Below are 19,469 nucleotides of genomic sequence, written 5' to 3'. Positions count from 1 at the left end.
TGTTTGGAATTTTCTCTGTAAAGTGTTTTGACATGAGATGATTGAAAATAAAAAACACTTTGATATAGCAAGGAAAGCATCAATGTTGATGGTCTGTAATAAAAAAAATAAAAAAATTTGGCACTCTCTTCACACAGAATCATTAAAACTATTGCTTCCCTACAAAAACATTAATCACAAAAATATGTCTGCCTAATATGACCTTTGATTACTCATTCACATAAAAAGCACTTTCCTTTAAATGACAGAGGAGTCACTGTCTGGATCCCAAACATTTCCAATTATGGCTATAAATGAAATATGTTTTTAGGAAAGGACCTATTTTCTAATTCAACATTTAAGTTTAAGTATTATTTATTTCAGTTTGCTTATGTAGTGACTGTTCAGATCAAAGGTCGTTATAAGGCATCTTATAATAACCCCTAAAAAAAACTTTTTTTTAAAAGAGGGCAACTGATTTTATATAAATTTTCTGTTTCAAACTTAAATTTTCTCGAAGTAAATTTCTACATTTTAAATTTTATTATCTGCAATATTTAAAGGTATTACTGATTAATTAAAGATATAATGGAGGATTTTCACAAATATTTGAAAGACCGTCCTCTCACTTTTTAAAAATAAATGCAGATACACGATGGCCTTTTTAAACATCTCACCTGAATGATTGACATTTAGGAGGACCACTTATTTGGATGATCCACCCAGGAAAAGAACAGCCTCCACTATACCTTTAAATTTTGATGCCTTTGGGAATTTCAATATTGTACGTGTGGTGACTTGCCGCTCTGGGATTTTTTGTTTCTCTTTAGTTTTCACTTAGCGTTAGGCTTTGATTATGTGATTATTTTGTTACTGTAACTGTATAATTTTTGAATCACTTCTTGGTTTTACTATTCCTGTTTGGTGTTTTTTCAGTTATCTCCAGTCGGTTCCCCTCTCCTCTCTTTTTCCCCTTGTTCAATTTTTATTTTCAAGTAATTGTCCTTATTTGCCTTTTGCTTCATTTAAGTTACTTTTTAGTTTTAGTTCAGTCCCTTTCCTTTCCCTTTAGCTGCTTCTGTCCACACCTTCTCCCAATTAGCTGATCACTCCACTCATAGTTCTGTCTCCTATATATACATTGCTGTTTTCTCTTCATTTTATTTATGTATGTTTCCCTCAAGTGTCTCTTTGTGTTTGTTGCCAAGTTCCCTGCCAGTTCAGTCTGGATTTATGCTTTTGTTGCTACTTCATCATTAAACTTACAAGAAACCATCTCTGCTTCCATCTCTGCATTTGGGTCTTCTATGGCTCAGTTTTAGTTGTCTGTTGACATAATTCAAAGTAACCTGGAGTAAAGCAGCTAAATGAGGTGAAAGGTCAGAGGTGAAGATTTTCTGTGCACAATGAGGCTACAATGGCTGCAAAAATACGAATGGAAAGTTCTTTGGTGGTGATGCAGCTGAAGGCTGTGCTCTCAAAGAGGTCATTCAGGAAGGAGAGAGGAGGGGACAAGCAAGTCTACCTCCAGCACCCTTTATAAACATGCTTTTTACTGCATCTTGACTAAACTCCAAAGGAAAAACAGAAAACCAAGGATTGGAGATACATCTGGTTTTATTTGATCTTTTTTAGCATTTCCATCTGATTTACTTCAGCTTTTACTCTGTAAAAAAAAATCCCACATCAGAAAAATAATACTTTTTAGTTTTGTTTTAGTTTTCAGCACCAGCAGCCATGTACAGCTCCAGCTACTCCCGTGCCAAACTTGGCCCGGAGTCCAGACAGCCACTGTATAGGAACAAAGGAAAGAGCTGCGGCTACTACATGAGGATTGTTTTTTTCTTTTCATCCCTCATCCAGTCTCTCATTATCGTCAGCCTTGTGCTCTTCCTCATCTATGGACAGCCAGAGAAGTCTGCAGAGGAGAAACGAGTCGAGGTTAGTGAGTTCTTCTTAAGTAACTTTTGAGGATTTATTTAGTGACTGCCTTTATGACTGAATCATTATAAAGGAATCTTTGTCTGATTATGTATAAAAGAAAAATCTAAAGTGTCATCTGTCACACAGATTTATTGTCCTATTGGACTTTTTCCTTTTGCTGATGTGGATGATTCATTTTTTTTCCTGGTTGTATGCAATATTGTTCACTGATGCTGATTATTCTTCTTGTTCAGGAGCTGGAGCAAGGCTTTAATAAGCTAAACGTGAACAACTTTGAACTGAAGAAGGAGAAAGCTGAGCTCGAAGCTAAGCTGGCTGCTCAGAAAGCTGAGAAAGCTGCTCTAGAGAAACAGATGGCAAAACAGCTAAACGAATCTACCAAAGTAGAAAACGAGCTCAAGAAAAAGATTGTAAGTATAGAGGATAAACACTGGGAAGATGCTTCAGTGTATTTTGCCATGTATTGCACTTTAACCTTTTTAACAGAAACAAACGACTTTTGGTAAATTTAACATTGTGTTGGATAAAAAAAAAAAAAAAAAAAACTTTCTTTAGTTTCTCATTTTAGCACCTTTGCAACACAAAAAAGTTGCTTTGTATCAATTCAACAGCTGCCTTTTTTTTTTTTTGAATAGACAACCCTTCAAAATACAGTGACTTTGCTGCAGCGTCCAACTCGTACTTTCATCCCGCCCCCACCACCTCCACCGGTCACAAATAACAGTAAGTAACCAAAAAAATATCTAATACTGGAATTAAAACTTAAACTATACCCAAAAAAATACTGAAACAAATAATAAATGTAGCTTTCAATATTCTAGTTTGAAATTATTATGAAAATAATGAAATCGTGCATTTAAATCCTTTCTGTTTTTATATTTTGATGATATTTTGATTATCTTTCCAAACATTTGATACAAAATGCTGTAGCAGATACATCTGCTGTGAGCAAACTTCATGTTTGTGTCCAAAAGCATTCACTGCAATTTTTATTTCTACTCCAAACTACTAATCTGAAAGACACTGCATGAATAGGTAGTCTTATTAAAAACTACTTGTACATCTGTTCTGTTCACCTTGGATGCAAAAAAAATCCTCATTTTGAAAAACTCAATACAGAGTTTCCCTAAAGCTTAGGTCTAGCCTATTTCTTTTAAGTTTATAGATAACTGACTTGCCATACATTGATCATGGCACAGTTTTCCCAATACAATACATATAGTAAGAAATGTTGGAGGTGAGGATGTTCCTTCTCTTATAACGATTTAAACTGAGTTGAATTCTATGTATTCAGTATGTTTTACCATCAAGTTTAATTTAATTACATTTTTTGCATTGGAACTGAGTACAAAATCTGAATTAAACCAAAATGAATTGTTATAATAATCAGTCTATCACAGCCTAACACAGAGATTTTTTGGCCTCGGGCATCTTAACAATTAAGTTTCTTAACTAATATATACTTTTTCATCATAAAATCTCATTTAAAATATCACAAGAGAACAAAAGATGGTGTGCAAAGCTTCAAAAATCAAACTGACTCACACGTCCAAACTAATCAGAATCTGCTTTTTATATAACCACTAACAAACTACTACAACTCAACTATAGAAGAATGAAAACTTTATTGTTTAAAGCTGTATTAAGCCCATAGGATCACATAACTTTTATGTACTTTTCAAATCTGACCTGTGTTTTTTGTAACCAGATGTCTGACAATTAATCACAAATTAAACGGACAGCGTACATGCTGATGTTTTGGTACCAAATCTATACAAATGAATAAATAAAATCTATGTAATCAGAATGTTAAAAAAAAATAAAAAAAAATCATTTCAGTAACTCAGTTTACTAAGTGAAACACATTATACAGATTAAATACACACAGACTGGGTTTATTAAATACAATTGTAGGTATCAGAACTATATTGTTAACCTAATATAAGCATTACAAAATAAAGATTTTAAATGTAATATGTGTTTTGTTATATTATTCCAACTGGCAGCAATAGTCACAAATCCTGCAGATCTAATTTAAGTCTACCAAACCTAGTAGAGAGGTAGAAACTATGCACTAAATTACACCAACATATATCATTTTTGGAAGGGGAGTGGGAATCTTATTTAACACGGAGGGAACTCCTGCTGTCATACATACTGCAGAAAAGTTGTTAGTATTGTAGTTCTTTTTTGTGACACAAACCTTACCTTTTGAACTCTGCAGATCAAGGAATTCTAAAAGCAACCATCTCTGAAAAGGAAAAATTAATAGCCCTTGTTAAATCAAACTTCACTCAGACGGTTCAGTATCTGAGTCACGAGAGGGACAGGGCCCTCCGAGAACGAGACGTCCACATCGAGGAAGCCATCAACCTCCGCAGAGATAACAACCTCCTGAGGGAACAGCTCAATATCTATACCAGGTGCTGTCTACCTGTCCTCGTGATGTAGTTGACTTTAAATATAAGGGACAGTCTCATGATGGCAGCTTTTCTTTCAAATCAGGAAATGCAAAGAAGACTTTGCTCAGTCTCTGGATGGGATCCAGTCGGTGACCACCAAGTTTTTGAATCAGATCCACAACATGTTCCCTCACTCGCAGACGTTCCACCTCTCCTGCCAAAGCCAGAGGGAGCAGCTGGAGAAGATCCGAAGCAGCTGCACCAACCTGTCCAGGGATGTGGAGAGCAAGTTCCAGCTCTATCTGGACAATGTGGGCAACAAGGTGTGTTAATGCAGACTGTTTTTAATCACCTTAGAATAGTAGAAGAAGGAGATGAATACATTTCCAGTCTTAATAAGTATAAATGCTCCAGTAATGTTCCTATATCTCCTGGTTTGGATTGAAGGTTTGTCTTTATGTACTTTTTTGTAGTTTCGTGAAACAGGAGGGGTGCATCAAGTTTGCCACCTCACATTTTTCTTTATATTTGGTTTTGTAACATTTTCATATGTAAAATCTGAATACACAGAAATATCACAACATAATATCGTATAAAAAATAATAAGCCGTTATTCAACCAGAAAAATCGTACTGAGATTCATAATCTCTTTAAAAAAAAAATACAGGACAAACTTGGCAGCAGAAAACAGAGTTATACACCATTAAAACAAAATCTGAAATTATTAAAATAAACATTTTCCCCAAAAAATAAGTAAATACATTAAAGAATCCTATTGATCTTTTGCCAGCATAGTTTCTAAACAGCATTTAACCTCACAGGTAAAGATTGCTGCCAAACCAACCATGGATTAAATTTCCCCTTAACAAATATTTCCTAAAACCTCCTCCAAAGAGCAGAATGAACAGGAAACCTGTTTCTCCAGGGAGGAAGTTTACTCACGACATCATTCCTGATAAATCTGGCTAAAGAGACAGATGTCCTGTGAGGCAAACCGAGGTCAAGTCTAAGGTGAAGCTGTCCGCCCTGCTGATGCAGCAGGACAAAAAAACAATGCATTTTTTTCCCTCTGTAGAAAAATTTTATGTGGACTCCAGAAAAGGTTACAAAAATATATACCATATATATTTTTTGTTGTCTTCCTTTTGTTTATTATTTTGTACATTCTGTGTTAAAGTTGTGTTGATCAAACTATTTCAGCAAGGCTTACTTTCAGCATCTCTAGGTTAGATTTAGACAGAATGCAGAGCTTTAAAGAAGAAAATAAAGTGTCTTTCTTTCTGGGTTACACAATAGAAACATGGGAGCCAATGCCACAATTCAGATGTCCATGCATGTCCACAGGGAACAGGTGTAAATAATAATAATAAGAATAATATTAATTGAACTTTATTGATCTCACACTGGAGAAATTTACCTTTAAATTTAACCCATCCCTTTGGGGAGCGGTCGGCCGCCACCTTGCTGTGCCCTGGGAGCAGTGTGGGGTTAAGGGTCTTGCTCAGGAACCCAGAGTGGAGGCTGTGGGGATCGAACCGGGTTTTTTGCAACCTTCTCAGAGCACAAGCGCACTGCTCTAACCTAATCATCATCTGTCTTAGAAAAAAAATCATGTGTGAAAACAAAAAAACTGAGAAAACAATATAAAGATAAAATAATATGAATAATCTAGCCCAAATAAACATAGAATCCTTAATATAATAGAAAACGAGTAGAGATTGGGCAGTCAGCACTGCTCTAATTGAAGGCAGGGACTTGCACAGACCAGAAACCACTGCTGAAGGGGCTCTGTGCGGATCTGCAAATGTATTAGTTTGCTATTTAGCTGTTTAGCAGGAGAGCTGTGGTGTGAAAGATAAGACAAATAATTTAATTATTTAAAATAATTTAAAGCCCTATGGGCTTTTAATACCATTTAAAGCTGGATCCTGAAATGGCCTTGAAACCAGTAGGTAAAAGCAGACGTAGTCTGATCTCACTGCTCCACAGCCGTGGGATAGCTCATTTTACTGACCTTTAAAAAAAGAAAAGGTCTTCATTCAATGTTTTCAATGAATAAAACACAGAATAAACAAAAATCAAAAAGTAGAAAAGCAAATGAAAAACATAAATTACATCCAGGATTAAAAAAAAAGAAAAAAAAATTATTGAGCTCAATAACAAATACTAGAAAGTTGATGTTTAAAGATTGTCCAGCTTAAAGGGATTTTGGTTTTATGCTTAGATAAGATGAGAAGATAAAACATTAGATAAGACAGACACAGACACATACATATAATCATGTTAAATTAAAACCTCACAGAGAGAACAAAACACAGGAAGGACAATTAAAACGTAAAGTAACCGTAATTTCAGCTTTATTTCAGTATCATTATTTTTAAAACTTTGTGTAAAATCTAACCTGCCTTATTCCGTTATATTTACACAACTGTTTATATCAAAGTATAATTCTTCAAAAACATATTAATTCTGGCTCCAATTATCTCATACTGCATGTATATATAAAATATATATTTCAATCTCTAGGTGGTGGAGATTCAGGGTCTCTCTAGCAAGCTGGAGGCACACAACTCATACCTGACCTCCAGCCTGGAGCAGTGTGAAAAAAAGCACAAAGAAGCGGTCGCCAAGGCTGCCAGCGACTTAGAGCTCAAGCAAAAGGCTCATGATGACAAGGTGGGTGTTGGTAAAGTTGGTGGAAAGATTAAGGACAAGGTTTTGTTTTTCAGTACCTGTTCTCAATGCATGAACTAAAGATTTTTGTTCAAATAACTATTTTTTTTAAATAGCCTGTGTCTTTTTTATTATTTTTTTTAGGTAGAGCAAATACTGATTGAGAAGAAACGACTGAGCGAGCAGAAGACACTGCTGGATGAAAAACTGGCCCTGAGGGAGAAAGAGATTCAGATGCTGAAGGAATCGATGCCCAAGGTAGGAAGCACGACTTGATACAGCTATTTTATGTGTAATAAAACAGCCTAAACAGATTGTTTCACGGAGATGTTGTGGAATTTCAGATTGTATCTTAAATTTTGGAAAAATGTTGATTGTTTGGTTAATTAGGCAGGAAAGGCTGCAGCAGCAGGAAGGATGGAAAAACAGGATAACAAAGCAGAACATTTAGTGCTTAAAATCAATCAGCAAACACTGTACAGCTCTTCGGTGTTTGAAAGCAGTTGCAGTGAATTCATGATCTATGGTTCAAAAGAAATGAAATCATGTATTTCTTTACAGACTGGTCCACTAACCGCTGCTTCGCCACAGAGTGTGCCTCAGCAGGGGAGACCGGCTGCAGCGAACTGGCCGGTCAACGGCTCAGCTGGAGTCAGTAATGCTCCAATTGTAAGTTTACATTCTAAAAACCTATGTAAACAATCCTTGAAGCAACTTTTGAATAAATCATTGGTATGTTTTGATTTTTGCTTATGAAGAAGATAAAATAAACTTGAACTTTATTGATCTCACATCGGAGAAATGTACCTTTGCATTTAACCCATCCCCTTGGGGAGCAGTGTGGGGTTAAGGGTCTTTGCTCAGAGAGCCAGAGTGGCAGTCTATGGGAGTGGGGCTCGATCTCAGAACCTCAGCATTCCAAGCTCTATGCCCTAACCAATAGGCCGTCACTCCACTCCTGCTGCTCATACTGAAGCTAAATTTATAGCATTAATATCACAAAAAAGATACGATCTCAACAAGATGATAAAGACAAATGTGCAGAGTTGCTGCTTATCATTTGAAGTAGAAACTGAAGTTTTTGAATAATAGTAAAAACTGTCCTGAACTTAAATAAGTTTGTAAATGTGGTTATTTTTCTGCTCCTGTAAAATCAAACTGTCTTTACCATTCATGCATCAAATATACTCCCATCATGTGTGTTGATAATTGTTTTCCATCTCTCAGGTTGGTTGAAAGGAGGCCTTCGTCCATCCACTACCTGCTCCATCCACCTCTGGCACAGAAACAGACTCCAGTTCTAATGTACATCCTTCATCTCTTAATGAACATGTTTATAGAACAATTAGCAAACCCTTGGGGAAACCTGTTAATAGCTAATGTAACGCATCCACCTATGGTTTTAGGGTTTTAAGAATAAGAACACAATTAAAACAATCTGAATTTCACCAGGTCGTAAAGTTATTTCAGGCTTACTTTAAAGGTACATAAAATGTAAGAAATTCCACATAAAAAAAAAACCCAAGCAGAAATAGAAAAGCTTTGTGTTTCTGTTGCATGTAAGAGGAGAAGGTTAGCAGCCAGGTGTTTCTAACTGATTATCTGCAAGTACAGTCTCTTTTCTGAAGGGCAGGACTTCTACCTGACTGCTGTGTTCAGGTATAAATTTATTTGATGTAAAAAATTTTAAGTTTTAAGAGCAGTAGGTTTAAAGAAGTAGATATCAGACTAGAAAAAGCAAGAAAAGTATTTTGAACATAGTTGAAATAATTTCTTCTAATGCACCACGAGACTCCAAATTTACATATTTAATGTAAATTTTAAGATGGGACAACTCCGCTTTTCTGCACGGATGAAAAGAGGCAATGCTGATCAGCACCACGTCAGGCCTGGAGGTGGTGGTAATGGTAAACAGTTGTACTTGTATGGTGCTTTATTAAGTCCCAGAAAGCTAAAGAGCTTTGAGCCACAACCAGTCTGGAAAGCAAGTGAAAAGCAAGTAAAGAGTTCTTGCCAAGGACACAACCACTGAGACGGGTTACAGGATGAGCTCTTCCTGTGCCCCGTGGAGCCTTCAATGATTTGGCCTGTAATGCTTCCACCAGAATTGAGCACATTGCAGCAGAATCAAAGATGGACCTGTGTGTTCAGCAGCAGCATTGAAAAATAGCACAAAATTGCTCTTAGAAGCTGTGAAGTGAGGGCAGCTAAAGGTGGCTCTACAAGCTACTGCATCATGAGGTGCATTCCGTGCATTTTCTTACCCATCATATGGCTTCATATTTGATCCGTAGATACTTCAAATCTGAATTACTTTATTGAGAGCATTTAGGGTTTAAGTAAAAAAAAAAAAAGTGAACCTGGTAAATATCAAATTCTTATTGTTTTACAATACTTAAAACCAAACAAGTGCGCTCTGGTTTCCTTTTCCCACATGACTGCTGTATTAATGACACCCTTTCAATATGTAAAAAACAAAAAAACTGAGTGACACATGTGTAAATATTTTTTTTGAGTGTCGCTCACAGACTAAAAATGGCCTCTGACTCACTCTGAAACATTATTGTCCTCTTATTGTCTGAGCAGCAGTAAAAATGTAGACCAGGATACAGACAGCAGCTAATCTTGCCTGCTATAAGCTAAAATAGCCACATTTATGTTTCCTCTTGACTCATGGATTATACCACAACCTGCCTGCAACAGTACAGACGTAAACACATCATCAAATCTGCAGCCGGTGGCTCTGCTTCTAATTTTAGTGTTTATGGTGGGCTTAAAAAAGGGTTGAAACTATTAAGCACCCATTTTATGGCTAATTTTATAGTTTAAGTAACTAATATAGGAACCATTCTCTAGCTTTACAGCTTCCTTTTCCTTCCAGAAGCAAAGTGTACATTGGTTTCTGTGACTGGAAACAGATGCAGGTCTTTTTTACGATTATTAGGGGCTCATTCTGGTACACATGAAGAAGGAAGGGGAAAATATAGAAACATCGTAAAAAGGAAACTGTACTTATGTTCAGGATCAGGTGGAGATATAAAGACTGTAAATATTGTACAGATGATAATTTCACACCGCAGATTTTTATTGATTAAAATCATGTTTTTTATTCTGAAATTGTTTTTTTCCTCCTACTAACATATATAAATGTATACAAATTGAAATATCTAGCACACAATGTGATGTAATGTTGTTAACTTGCGTGATAGCATTAAACCGATGTATTAATGTGAAACTTGATTTTAAACAGCTTGACTTCTCCTAAATATGTAAATGTAGATGTGTCTGTAACTTGTTTGTGCTTGTAACTGTGATATTATTGTTAAATAATTAAATTAACTTTATTCAGTCAAAAGTCAAATGACTGCTGTGAATGCAAAAAAAGAAAAGAAAACATGGCTGTAGTGATTGTCCTGCAGCAAAACCAAAAAACTCAACCAGTTAATATGTTTCTAATTATTAGAGGTGAAGAGAAGCTAAAACAAACCTCTACTGCAAACCTTTTGTTTGTGAAATCATGTAAACAAAACAGTTACTTGACTATCCTCAATGTGTGCTACTTAAAAACATTTAGTTAATTCAGGAGTTAAACACTGATGTATCTGCTTTAGAATAAAACCATATGGGTTCACCTAATATTAGTTGGTAAAAGGGTTATTGGTCTTTATATCCCTGCTTGTGTTTACATTCATGGCCTAAAATTAAGGCTGCTTCCATTGTACGCTGGAGTATGTCAGAGCTGCACCTTATCACTGATCCTGTTTGTGGTGTTTATGCAGAGAAGTGTCCGATTTGGGAACCTCAGGATCTTATATTTCTAATATATTTCTTATATTCTTTCTCTTATTTGAAGACCCAAATGGTTTCAGTCCCACTTCCTTAAGTCCACAGATAAACAGATAAACACAACATGGACAAACAATGCTGCAAGGAAAACAAAAGATTAAAATTCTGCTAAAGTAAAATTATTTAAAATAAAACACAAAGGGTGGAAGTAAAAAGCAAAATACGATAATAAATAGTTTAGTACCTGGCTGCAGAGCTGCTTTCCTTCAGCAGGAAAAATAAAGCTGTTCATAGTTAATCGGAAGTTTGATGGAGACAGATTGTATGAAACTCGAGCAAGGATTTAAGTTCCAGCAGGACAAAGATCTTAAAACCCTAAAACACCAAGGTTTACAAAAGAATATAAATGCTTTAACAGTTACAAAACTGGTGTTTGCAGACACTGTTCATCAGATTTGACTGAGACTGAAGCATTTACAAAAGAATAGGAAGGATTTCAGTCTCTAATATGTAATTTTGGTGGAAGCAGTGAATGGAGTGAATGGTACTTCTACAAAGTAGGGGACACTGAGGACGGTTGCAGCTCTTTTTCCTTTTCTCTCAGCTACCTCAAGAAGACTAAGCCCAGGCCAACCACTATATATATATATCTATATATCTATAGATATATAGATATATAGATATATATATATATATATAATTTACAATTGTCTTTTGATTGCCCACATTTAAATATAATTTGCTGTTCCTTGACTTCAGTCCAGCTTTCAAGCCATCATCCCGCAGCATCTGATAGGAAAACTGGGCTTCATCTGGGCTTCAATACACCCCTCTGCAATCTGCTGCTAGACTTCCTCACCAACAGACCTCAGTCAGTCTGGGTCGGACAGAACATCTCTGATGTCATCACCCTAAGCACAGGCTCCCCTCAGGGCTTCGTCCTGAGCCCCCTGCTGTTCACTTTGATGACACACGACTGGGCCCCCAGGTTCACCACCAGTCATATCATGTCAGAGAGAGGATCATCGGGGCTCCTCTTCCCTCCATTAATCCCGAGCCCGTAACATCATCAGTGACTTCACAGAGGCTTCACAGAATTCGATGCAGGTCCAGCAGATTTGGCAACAGCTTTTTCCCTGCTTTTCTCCATAAGACTATTGAAAAAACTCTAAATAATTCAGAAATCAAGACTCTGCATCAAACACTCAATCACATATGAAGTACTCTTTTTATATAAGTTTGTATCGAAGCAGGAACATGTTTTTTTTACACTGTCTCCATGAGCTCTGGGGAACAGATACTGGGCATATTGAGTTCTGGGGAGGGTCAGTAGCTCTGGGCAGGTAACACAGATGAAGCAGTGATTGGTACCAGGTACTGGGCATGATGTAACTTGTTTTTGTATCTGATCATTATGTAATTTTGTTTTTGGCTGTCCACGAGCCCTGGGTGGGTTCGGGGGATGCCGGTTCCATATTTTGGTTTCTGTAATCATGCGCTCCAGGCGTGAGAGGGAGCGGTCACTTTTCCTGATTGGGTGAAAGATTTTACTTTGAAGTGTGGCATAAATGGCGGGGGCTTGTTGACACCGGTGGGTTCTGCTAGGGTTGCGTACGGACGCCTAGCTGCGTGGGTTGCTGCCCTGCCGGGATTGACCGGCCCTCCGATCCTCGTGTCATGGTAGGGGGACAATATAAATTGTATTGAGACAAAATAATTTGTATTCAGCACCGTGCCTTGATTGATGTGCTTGCTTTGCTGTTTTCTGTGTCAGAATAAAACAACACATTTTAATTCTAGCAGAAACAGTTTGTGTGTTCATCTTTATTGCCGACTCATCCCGATCCTGCCTAAATTTCATAATACATTACCCTACATGGATAATCTTCAAAATAGAAGTAAACTCAGTGTTTTTACTCCATTTTGTACCATATCTATTTATTTATTTTGCACTTCTCTGAACCTTCCACATCAATGCCTTTTGCACCATCTGTCCTACACTTTTTACATTTTGATCACTGCTACACTTTATCAATGGAAATATTCACTTCACCGCTAAGCTGCTCATCCACTGTCGAAAAGGCTGTTTATATTGAAATTTCGCTTTGTATACACCCTGTGCATACAAAATGACAATAAAGTTTTTCTAAGTCAGAATTGTCCCAATAATTATTAAAGTTTCGCAAATCAGCTTTTGATCTTTAAACATTCTGAGTTACCCAAACCGTAACCTTGGGCTCTGAAAGTGCACAACATCAGACATTCAGAAATTAAACGAAATATTTTGAAACTTTATTAAACACTATTATTAACTATACCAATAAACTTGGCAAACATTAAGCTGTTTAGACGATCCCAATAGCCAGTTTTGAAAAGGTCAAAACTTTTTAAAAAGTAATTTTTTAAAAATTATTATTATTAAACTTTCTTTTTAAACATTTTTAATAAACATTCTGACAATAATAATCTAACAATCTCTTCCTTCTCCATCGGTTAGATTCACAGAAGTGGTATTGGTAAAAATCACCTCAACCATCACTGCAGCCACTCTTTCTTTAGCTATGACAGAACAACATGTGTTAGTTACGCACGCAGATTTCAGCACATGCTAACTATGCAACTTCATTTGTTTAACACTTTTGTAAAGCAGTAATGTTTCCTCTTAAAAGGCCAGAGGGGGAGAGACCATGTGCTCCTTTCCTTATTTCATTAGGAAACAATCCCTCAGGCTCACGTTTCTGATGGATGTGAACGCTACAGGTGAGTCTGTCTGTCTTCTGTGAACAGGAAATCCTTTGTTTAACATAAAGTGTTTGTGATTCCATGTATAGCCCCGGATACCCTCATACACACTGTTTCACATGGATACAGGGTGGACCTGGCTGGATCCAGCTACGTCAGCGCTTACATCTCAAGACGACTACTAATCAAAACTGCAGGAAGCTTACAGACAGTTGAAAGTCCCTGTAATTAGTCAAAATCTGACAGCAAAGTTGGGCATTATTCTGAAACCAAGTCAAATTATGTAAATAATAGACCAACCCGCTGATATCCTTCTTTACAGGCTATGTTTTTTAAATTGGAGTTATTAACCTTGTACTATTTCTGAAGCTATCAAATTATTGCAGTGATTAGCCTTCTTATTCTTAATCTGTTTCATAAAGGTCAAATTAATTTTGTTTATTATTAATGTTTTGTTATTCATGTTTTTTAAGGGCTATATAATAAAATGATGATGATGATTCACACACTTCAAACAATTAAACCATCTGAGAAGATTGCTGAAGCTGCAAAATTTGGGTTAAGAGCTTTCCAATGCATAATTGAAAACTAGAAAGCAGAAATGCAGCTGCATACCACTTAACCGTTAAAAAATATAGGATGCATTACTGGAGCTCACGGCTTTATGCAAAAGAAACAGAAAGGCTATCTTGTGATTAAAACTAAAAAGCCTGAATGAAATAACAGATCTGTGAAAGTATTTGGGAAAAAAATGCTTTATTTGTTGGGGAGCTTAAATATTGGGTAATTATATTGAAGTATAATTATCCTGTTTCAGAATGACTGCCCCATCAGGGTAAGTAGAGGCCATCATCTCTAGGATCTAGACCTTAACTCCACTGAGAATCTTTGGGATGAGCAAGAGTTGAGCTTCAGCAAAGGTCAGACTCTTTAATCACCCATCATCAACCCTTTCAGGTCTTAGTTGGATAAAATAACACTGGATATAGATACATGTAACACTGTAAAAGTGTCTAACAAAATATGTGTGTGTGAACTTATTGATTGGTAAAATTTACATCAAAACATAGACTGACAGAAAGACTCAGAAGTTAACGGATAAATGATATAATGATAAAGAAATGTCCTACAAAATCAGCTGAATAGTAAAAGCCACAAAACTGCATTTGAAATAGAAGCTGCTTCGTCTTTAATCAGTGTCTCCATACCAAACCAAGCTGAAGAAGCTGGACAAAAAGGCCGTCTCTGTTCTAAGAACTCCTCTAGAACCTCTGAAAAAAGATGGATTCTTCAGAAAATAAAGAACAGTGAGAATCCTCTTCAGAAGACTGTTAAACAACAATTGTATCTTCAGATAACTTTCTCCTCCAGATTAGGTATGAAAAAGACCGCTATGGAAGATCCTTCCTGCCTCTGTTAAAAGCAACGACTCATTGAATTATAAAAACATGAGTTACTGCATTTGATTTCCTATTGGGATCAATAAAGTATGTTTGAATTGAACTGAATTCAAGAGTATTAAAGAAAAGCTAAATGAAGGAAAAATAGGCACAACCTCTGCAGAAGTGAGAAGCAATGCCCATTTAAATGTCATCAATGAAAGTTACAAACATGGGCTACATGTGGTCTCCACACAGACCTATCCAGTACATGAGGAACATGTCAGAAAATAATAAAAAGATCAAACGTGTAATTAAAATCCCATAGGAAATATATGGTTGATTGGCAAAGTGAAGATATGGGACACCAGAACCGACGAAGCCGACGAGCTAAAGGCCGCCATCGAAACAGTGAGCTATTTTTATACCTCAGCTGGGATCAAGCAATCGGTGAATATTCTGTCTGGTATATGGATATACCTTTCAATAGCGAAACAATTAGAGATTGAAAGTCCTTGTTATAGAATAATTTTTTTCAACCTAATTTTGATTTTTGTTTTTGTTTTTGTTAGATTATCAGAAAATTTACCAAAATAGACACTGGAATCATACATTTCAAATAAGTTTCTTTTATAAAACCAAAAGAAAACAATAGCTCTGTGCATCAGCAGAAGGATATGAACAACAATGAAACATGGTGGTGGAGGCATCATATGGTGGTATTTCTTTTTTTTTTTTTTTACTTTAGAAATATAGTTAGAAGCATAAAACCACATCAGCATAGGAGTGATGGAAGATAATTATAAAATGTTTGGATATAATTAAAATATTCAATAAGAAAATTCCATTAGATACTGAGTGTAGTAATTTATGAAAACAAAATGCAAATTTCTAAGCACAAATCAATGTGGCAGCAAATCCCACTTTTATCTCAAACTCATCCTGCGTTGTAATTAATCAGGCAAGACATGAAAGAGAAGCAGAGAGTTGACAGACCAAAGAGGAAAGAGGAAGGCTCACCCACCTCAGACGTAGTCAAACAGACGCAGAGACCTCAGCTGTGCCATGCTGATGCAGGCCGAATGTCGTCAGAGACTAAGAGAGAAACACGAAGCAGGGGAAGAAGGGTAAGGAGGTCAACAAGGAAACATAAATATTTTATGTTTAAGGCCAGATTGACAAGCGAACAAAGGGTGCAGAGATTTTTGCCTCCTTTTCCACCTAAAGAAATGTCACTCTGACTTCTGCCTTATTGTCCTTGATCCAGAATAAAAGGGAAACAGAGAACAGTAGAAGAAGAAAAAAAGATCAAATAAGTTTTATTGAATTCATCAAAAGCATTCTTACAACCTGTTTAAGGATCATTTGCCTGAGGATGTAACATTTACATTCTAATTAGATCCAGTTAATGATAAAAGCACACAATATATTGAATAAAAATTGCATTATATTAAAATATCAGTTTGCCTAATCATGCAATCACAAAGAACTGCTTCCATCCAATATTTGGCCAGATGTATGGTGCACCTGAAAAATATTCACTGTGTTGCACAATTTCCTCATTCCTGCTAGACAGACCGCTACAGGAGACCGCTGCCATCCAACACCTATTAACATACAGAACAGCTTAAAAAAGCCACATGAGTTACTACATTAATTTTCCCTTTGGTATTTTTAGTTGGATTAAATGTCATAGCTTTATCTAAATGGTATTTAGTGGAAAGCTCTGCACATCTTTTTGCATTGTGACAATGTGGAATTTTTTGAGAGGGATTTCTGCTAACTTATCACACCTAAAAAAAACTAAGAAATCACATTTACAGTATATAAAGTATTTACAGCCTTTGTTTGATGCTTTGTTGATCCAGCTTTGCACCAGTTCCAGCAGCAGGTCCTTTTGAATATGATGCCACAAGCCTATTAAGCCTATTAATGGACGTTTTGGACAGTATTTCTTTGGAGTACATCTCAACTTTTATGAGTTAGAATGGGAGACCTCTGTGCAAAGCCATTTTCAGATATTTTTAGAGACGTTTAATCCGAGTCTTAGCTCAGACTTCGCTACTCCAGGAAATCCACAGAGTGATTCTGAAGCCACTCCTTTAAGATCTTGATGCCTTGAGTCATTGTGATTCTGACACGAGACCGATTCTGACACTGTCTCTGATCAAAAGGGCTGTGTAGCAGATTTTCATTCAGAATATCTCTGTACATGCCACAACAAAAGTTTCCTATAGCCTGACGCTACCACCACCATGTGTTACTGTAGGGGTGTTGTTGGCTTGGTGAAGGGCGATACCCGGCTTCTTCCAAACATGAAGCTTGATATCCATACCAAAGATTTCAAAGAGAATTTTGTGTCTCATAGTCTGAGCGTCCTTAATTTTTTTGCAGCGAACTCCAGACATCCTGCAATATGCCTTTTATTAACAAATAACATTCTTCTATAGCGATTCTACTATACAGACCTCATTTGAGGATTGCTGTAGAAATTGTTGTCCTTCTGAAAGGTTCGCCTCTCTCCACAGAGGAACACCAAAAGCTCTAAAAGGCTGACTTTGGCGTTTCTTGGTTACTTCTCTGACTAAGGTCCTTTACGCTGGCCAGCTCTAGGAAGATTCCTGGTGGCTCCAAACTTCTTCTACTTTAATCTAAAAAATGCTTTATTATTCCAAAAAAGGAAATTCAATTTTGGTACAGTGCGTCCAAGAAGACCAAAGCACAGACATTACACATGAAGGGACGCAGCGCTTACAGTTAAGAAAAAAAGGATGCAGTCTAATATTGAAAAAAAAGAAGAAAAAAAACTCAGCACAAAAAGCAACACATACACAAAAACATCTTGCTGGGGGGATTGCGGCATTGGGTGCATATATTTATACCTTTGAGCATGCATGTTTATGTGCTCATAAAGAACTTTCCATGTGGCCATTGTCCTTAATATATGATGTAATGTTCATCACTTGGGCTGAAGAGCAGATTCACAATGTCCTCAGGCAAGGGAGGGGGCGGAACGTCGGTTTTACATAATTTCCAGAAGAGTTGAGTAGATAATGTCTGAAGGCCGCTCAGGGGGAGCCATATTTCAGATAGAGACAGATTTTTGGGATCAGACCGAATGATGATTTTTCAGTTAAGTAAGGGGATTTCTTGTAAGTTTGAGTAATAAGATTATTACCAAAGCATCTTGGCAGCACAAAGTAAAAAATGAGTGGTGGGAACATGCAGTGAAGAAAGGGTGGGGTAAATGAAGCTTCAATGTATTGTGGAGGTTTTTTTTAAAAAGACCCGCCCTCTCCACTGCACGTGCAAGAGCACACACAAGCCCATTTCTTCTCGTGAACACCCTGTTTAAAATGTGCTGTTCTCATAGCTCATGCAAGCTTACTGTGTCCACATACAGAGCGGACTATATAGTTGACTTTATAGCAAACTTAGTTAACTGGCCGTTTGGAGCGAGGGATTGCTGTTTGCTCCCTGTTGGTCACGTAACTCCTCATCCACTGCACCTGCCTCATCTTTGTTATTAGCCACTGTTACAGCAAATCCCATAGTGCTTTGCGAGGAGAGCTCTCAGTTCAAAGCATTCTGGGATATATCTGCCTCTTCTGAGGCCTTTCTTTTCTTGTCATACTCTTCATAGACACTTTTACTCTTATGACTCTTGACTATTTTCTAAGAACTGCGGTGAGAAAGGCGAGCTTTGATGAGCGTTTGAAACTTTAGCACACCACACATATGCGGCTGAAAGTGTGCATGCGCAGAAAAAGATAGTCAAAATCTGTGCATGATTTCAGCAGATGGCTGCTCACACTGAGCTTTGTTCTGCTGGAGGTTTCTTCCTGTTAAAAGGGAGTTTTCCCCTCCACTGCCGCTACATGCATGTTTAGTTTGAGGGATTGCAGAGTCAAAGAGGCAATGCAATCAGCTGGTTTTTCTAAGGCCCCGTCCACACGAAGTCAAAACGAACACGAAATGCTAACATTTTCCAGAACGTTTGTCGTAAAGACGGAGACGTAAAATAAATGTGATCGACCACACGAATGCATGAAAACGCTGCAAAATGTATGCCAGGCCTGTAAGTGGCGCTGTGGTGCCAAAGCAAAAATAGGTGAAAACAGGCAACGAAATGTTGGGCATGCGCAGTAATATTTATACAACAACCAAACCGGAAAACCGGAAAATGGCCCTGCGGGTCCATTTTCGTGGTTCAGTCAAATTCAGGTGCTGAACTATGTCGTCGATATTGCTCTGTTTTTCCTGGAGATATTCCAGAAGAAGAAGATTCTGTTGTAAGCCCGACAGCAGGGTGAGTAGCATTAGCAGCAACCATTCAACACAGTACGGCGCCATTGTTGTTGTGATACTGTGTCGCGCATGCGTGTTTAGAGGCGACGCTATGACGCATGCGTGTAAGAAAATAAATGCGGTTAGAGCTTAAAGATGGAAACGCGAAAACGGCGTTTCAAAATCTTCCCACTCTGAAGGCTTAAGAAAAAAAAGATCGTTTACAGACGCCCGAAACGCCGGCTTCGTATGGATGAGAGGCTGGTTTGGTGAAAAA

At 37.2% G+C, this 19,469-nt stretch overlaps 1 protein-coding gene across 1 annotated transcript; it reads left to right on the top strand.

Annotated features, from left to right (window-relative positions):
• Positions 1-1,541: 1,541 nt before the first annotated feature.
• Positions 1,542-9,159, top strand: plvap (plasmalemma vesicle associated protein). The gene is made up of 9 exons (XM_015390489.1): positions 1,542-1,920; positions 2,157-2,333; positions 2,559-2,646; positions 4,148-4,346; positions 4,429-4,648; positions 6,852-7,001; positions 7,143-7,256; positions 7,560-7,667; positions 8,226-9,159. Exons 1-9 carry the CDS (start codon positions 1,717-1,719, stop codon positions 8,232-8,234), a joined length of 1,269 nt encoding a protein of 422 aa, XP_015245975.1. The 5' UTR covers positions 1,542-1,716; the 3' UTR covers positions 8,235-9,159.
• Positions 9,160-19,469: the final 10,310 nt, after the last annotated feature.

The sequence above is a fragment of the Cyprinodon variegatus genome, unplaced genomic scaffold, assembly GCF_000732505.1.
Source record: "Cyprinodon variegatus isolate N-32 unplaced genomic scaffold, C_variegatus-1.0 Scaffold501, whole genome shotgun sequence".
NCBI classification, from domain to species: domain Eukaryota; kingdom Metazoa; phylum Chordata; class Actinopteri; order Cyprinodontiformes; family Cyprinodontidae; genus Cyprinodon; species Cyprinodon variegatus.
Note: the sequence above shows the minus strand (reverse complement) of the source record. Positions and strands in the feature narration are given on the sequence as shown.